Source organism: Gymnoscopelus braueri (assembly GCF_963280865.1).
Source record: "Gymnoscopelus braueri genome assembly, chromosome: 7".
NCBI classification, from domain to species: Eukaryota; Metazoa; Chordata; class Actinopteri; order Myctophiformes; family Myctophidae; genus Gymnoscopelus; species Gymnoscopelus braueri.
The window spans coordinates 44195175-44200754 of NC_137608.1; the positions used below are offsets into that span (position 1 = coordinate 44195175).

Consider the following 5580-nt stretch of genomic DNA (forward strand, 5'->3'; position numbering starts at 1 on the left):
TAGGCGATGGGCCCTCCACTGGACGGATCTTCCTGATCAGTTGTGAGGGTGGCACAGCAACCCCAATGTCTTGAAGACCGCGCTACTCAGAAAACACGCTGGATTAATCTGAGGGCTAATGTATAACGACCGCGTCTCTCCTGGAGTTTAACGATTTTTCAACTGAAAAACATGAGGCGATGCAGCGAGTATAAACTCGCTGCTGGTTAGTGTCAAAGTGTCCTTGAGCAAGACACTGAACCCCTAACTGCTCACCGACGATGAGCAGGTCGGTGCCATGGTTTCATCTGCCATTGATGTGTGAATGTAATGCACATTGTAAAGTGCTTTGGATAATGGCACCATTATAAATGCACCATTTACTATTTTATATGCTATTATAGCCATAATTCTGGGAGACACCAGTCCCTCGCCATCAAGCTAAAAGCAGTGTCTGTTTATAGAGCATTTTACAACTGCTTCGAATGCAGCTCAGTCTGTCAGTCATAAGAGCCCCAACTATCCGCTTTATAATGCGAGATTAGCCGCACAAACACACATACTCATGCAGACAGACAGACAGACAGACAGACAGACAGACAGACAACTTCATCCACTAATGGAGGAGATAACAAGAAAACCTTGTTATGTCCTACATATTCTGTATGCCACTGGTTCTCAACATCAGACGTGGACCACTAGGGGGTCCAAATGGACTCTTAACGGATCTGTACTGTGAGTGTATGAATTGAAGCAATTAATATTTCTATGCTAATTGTATAGTGTAGATTCAGGGGGAAAAAAGGTTCTATTCAGAGTTACAGACCAGTAAGTGTCCATTTGGACCCCTGGTGGGCCCCGGACCAGACGATGTAGTCTACGTTGATGCTAGGTTCGGATTGCTCTTGGTTTGCCTCAGAGTCCACCCATTCAGCAGCCCTCCCCATATATGGTGCTTTGCTCTCGAGCATAAGGCTTACATCATCAATAAGTTGTGATGAATCACGACTGCCAGCCTGCAGCTGTATATAAGTCGACCTTTTGAATAGAGCGGAAGAATAAGACGAATAGGTCTACTGTATATGCTATCATGTCTGACATTAAGGCCAAGTTCGACGCGGCAGCCGACGAGGTGAAGCAGCTGAAGACTAAGCCGGAGGATGAGGAGATGCTCGGAGTCTACGCTCTGTTCAAACAGGCCACCGCGGGGGACGTCAACACCGGTGACCCTGGGACCGCGGACGCCGCTGGGAAGGCCAAGTGGGACGCCTGGGAGAAGCAGAAGGGGAAGAGCCAAGAGGACGCCATGAGCGAGTACGTCACGTTGGTGGACGAGCTGAAGGCCAAATATGGAATGTAAAGTTCTGGGGTGTCGGTTTGACTCTGAAAGTGTACAAAATGGAACCAAATAGCCCGGACCGATGGCGTAGTGGTCCGGGCACTTTAGGCTACAATGTAACCTGACAGTGCGTCGCGGGTTTGAGTCCTGAGGCCTTTGCTGCGTGTCACTCCCCCATCTCTCTCCCCATTTCCTGTCAGCCTACTGTCCTATCATAAAGGCATAAAAAGCCCCCCCCCAAAAAATGCCAATAATTTCATCTACTAAACTGAAGTTTTCATTTCAGTTTAATTTTAAATTCGTTTTTAGAGTGGGTTTACTAGTTTAGTTTAGTTTATTTTGTATTAGTGTTCGCTGAGAGGCTCTGGCGACAAGGGTCACGATGTCTGCCTCTAAAAGGGACTCCCACTGCCCTGATCTTTGCCCTGGCCTGCCAGTTCTTTAAGTGTGTGGCGACATTGGTTTCACAAACTCTTCCTACTTGCAGGGAAGGCCAGGTGAAGGCAGTCGTCTTCTTCCCCTTTAGTGGGGCTTGGCAGACGATGCAGAACATAATTATAATTACCACTTGCCAGCCTCTTCGACGCAAGGCCATGAGACAAGGGCGTGGCTACACAATGATGAGCTGGCCTTCTGACGATACACGAAAGAAGATGTGTTTTGCAATTTTGTTTTATTGTAATATGTGGTATTTGTCAGGGGCGAGATTCTAAGAAATTATCAGAAAAAAATTTGTGCAATAAAAACAAAAACAGACCATTAAAAATGTATTCCTAGTTGCCAAAACTGGCACGGCTAAACAATTGTAAGACCGATTTCATATCCAACCAAAATACTAGGCTTATGGGAAGAAATATTGGCAGTAACTAAGGACATTTTCTCTATGATTTGAGTTACTTCTAGCTATAGTTTTGTTTTGAAAGACTCAATTCAATATTTTTTTTATTTCAGTTGAACTCTTGGGCCCTGGGGATTCATAGTTGGGCATGCCCATATTTGGGAATATGTTCAGCCAGACATACAACAAGACAATTTTAACCTAATAATAGTTCCGGTCTGTAGCCTCACAAGGAGCATGTAAAATTACATAAAATTTACATGGCTATCATTCACTGATTTGAAAATGATTCAGGAATTGAGGTCCTTAATTGGCTTGCTGGCAGTGTTCACAAGAAATAATGCTGATCCACCAAGCAGTTTAGATTTAGTTCAGATTAGCTGCAGACGGACAGAGGTGCAGTTGTGTAGCCTAAATTGGTTTTGTTTGTTTTTCTTCTAGATTTGATTTCAAATTGTTTTGGGACTCCCAAAACAATCTTAGCCAAAAATAGCATCGTTTTTTTTAAATATTTCATCACAACTCTATTTAGGCAAGCTGATACTGCAGTATCAAATATGAACGGACAGTGTCCACAGCCAGACCATCAGGCTGTGGAACAGATGCTGAGCCCTGTCGCCATGCCAGTCACAAATGGCTCCCATTCCACTGCTACTACCACTTTATATGCTGTACAGTGGTGTACAGATACAAAATACCTGAGTACTGCACTTAAGTAAGCTTAATGTTTTGAGTATCTGTACTTGTGTTTTTATTTATTTATTTACTTTAATTAATCAAAAACATTGGATCAGGAATGCACCAAAAAAAAAGGGCTTCATGGGGTGAGTAATTGATTTTTTAAAAAAAAGTCATTTTGGGGGTGAACTACTTTTAAATGTAACTGTGTGTGTACAAACTTGCAGGACACAGTTATGTCAACTACATCGAGTGTAAGGGATGCAAATCAGTAGTTTGATTGTTTTCCCAGTGCATTAGATATGTGCATTGTTTCAGTGGTTAGGTTTAATAGTGACTGGAGCTCCCTGCACACCTGCTACACCATGTCAGACGTTGTAAGCATGCCCTCCTAACATTGGCTGGCACCTGGCAGGCGCCCTAATGCTTAATTTATGCACCGTCGTACGGCGTGTCGCGGCCCAGAAATAGCAGATCTACAAGCTCACAATAGGGTGCATCCGCTACACGTTGTGAACTTGTAGATCGGCTACTTTTGGCATGCGACATCGACGTACGACAGTGTATAAATCTGGCTTCTCGCCAGACAGTGTAGCAACGGTACTCTGTAAATGGGGTGTGGACAATGAAATTGTACACAGGCTGTGATGGTCCTCCTGTGGCTCTGGCAGTCAGCAATTATGTTTTGTGAACGATCTCATCTGGATGGTGGAAGTTCAGCAGACGAGGAGGCAGATGGTAGGTTAGATTGCTAGGTGCATGCAAATTAAAAAGTAGCTTTATTAGTTTACAATACTGCTCCACAATTTATAATGCCTCAGGATCCAAGGTCGCCTGGAGGGCCTGGTACCTCTGGAAGGTCTCCCCGGGGGGGGGGGGGGTCAGTGAGGGGGGCCGATTGCAGGAGTCGGATCTGCGGTTCTGGACAACCGTACTGGGTTTGTCTGTGTCTGAGTCAGAGTTACATGGCCGTGGTCCTGCCTATATACAGTATGAGCGTATCGGGTTTGTTCATAATTATGTCTGAGTCAGAGTGACGTGGCTGTGGTCCGCCGGCCGGGGGGCCATTAGACAATTTTCATATAGGATACAGTATACTATACTTACTATACACTGAATACAGAGCTCTGCAGCCCCATGCCTTGAGAAGTGAGTCATGCTCTCTGGGTCATGCCCCCCAGCATTCAATGACAGTATTAACTATACATACAGTACAGAAGCAAAAGAACAAATACCGTACTACAGGATTCAAAAAAACTAATACAGGGGTCAGAAGTTCGAGGGAGAAGAAGGAAGCCTCCTATTATGCTACTAGCTAATGCAAGGTCGTAGCAATAATGGCTTTTCGTTGATGTGTGCATTGCTTATAGGCTGTGATTTCACTTCATGAGACCTTTAAGTTCTGCTTATAATTTTCTGTGTTCACTGATGTGTGAAGCTGTAGGAAGCATTGGAGCAGTGGCATACTGTTGCTGTCGGTATAGAAATCCTGTATCTCCAAAAATGTTACTTTTCAGGAAATGGGGGGGGGGGGGGAAGAATTTGTGTTTCAATGGATCCAATGTAGTTCTTATTGAGTCACAACCTCTTGTTAATACTTTTGCTCACAATGCGTCACTTCACGGCTATTTGTGATACTTTTGCTCGGCACTCTTGTATGATGAAGTACAGTAGGGCATTCATTTATGGAAAAACATAAATATTTGAATTATGAAGATACAAGTTGTCCTCCCAACAGCAACGATAGAACATTTTCCACTGCCAGTTAAATGTGCTTTACTTCAGATGAGGAAGCTTAATTGCCTCTTGCAGTCTGTGTCCACAGATATTGGTGTGCTGCATGTTTCAACAACAACAATCTCATCATCCCCATTCCAGGATGAATAGTAATGAATCGCTGCCCAGCCTATGACTTCATTTTACCTGCCTCTGTGCCTCATCGTAAACAAATCCAGTCAGGATTTTGAAGGATTTACGTAAGAAAATAGCTAAAATAGCTGATCTATGAGCTCACAACTGTGAGTTTGAAGATCTGCTATTTTTGCTGCTTTTGACTGGTGTTTTTTGTCAGGATGGAGGAACAATTATTTTTGGCACTTTGCACAGCTGGTGACTGCACCTTTCAAATGAACAGAACATTAAAAACATCTACAGTGAGCACTGACAACAAGAGTTATTATTGTAATATTGGTGAAAACCGGGACAATTTGGTAGTGAATGTTGAATGTAGAGTTGTTTTTTGAGATATTTGTCATTACTCTGGACACCCAGATTCAAACCTGGACAATCCCGGCCAATCTGGATGTCTGGTCACCATACATCCACATAATTCTTCGTCATCATTGCCACTGTGTATTTGCATACATTCGTTGTCCATTGAATTGTTTTGTACTTTAAAACGCTGCTCCATGCCCAAGTGGTTATGGATTACTATTACAAAAGGACTGCCTATGGTTGGGGGACGACTCAGAGAGGAGAGCAAGGGATGGCGTGACAGATATTAACAGCCTGCGATAAATCCGCGTGGTTATAGCTTGGAAAGTTTCGGCTATAAATTGCAGAGCCCCGATCAAGGGAATGTGCATCAGTGATGGGGAAATCGATTTCATTTAGAGCTCTCATCAAGCGCAGCTCTCCGAATGACAGCAAATAACAAAGAACCAGAAAGAGGGAGCTGGCAAAAAGGCGCTTTGGGGGCCCTCTTTCCACTATAGTGCTTTATTCAGAGTCAACCATGAGGGGGGGG

At 43.9% G+C, this 5580-nt stretch overlaps 1 protein-coding gene across 1 annotated transcript; it reads left to right on the plus strand.

The window, feature by feature from the left end:
- Positions 1-1069: 1069 nt before the first annotated feature.
- Positions 1070-1339, plus strand: LOC308089059 (acyl-CoA-binding protein-like; the record flags this gene model as incomplete). The annotated part of the gene is made up of 1 exon (XM_080433635.1): positions 1070-1339. One exon carries the CDS (start codon positions 1070-1072, stop codon positions 1337-1339), a length of 270 nt encoding a protein of 89 aa, XP_080289761.1.
- Between the last annotated feature and the right edge of the window lie 4241 nt (positions 1340-5580).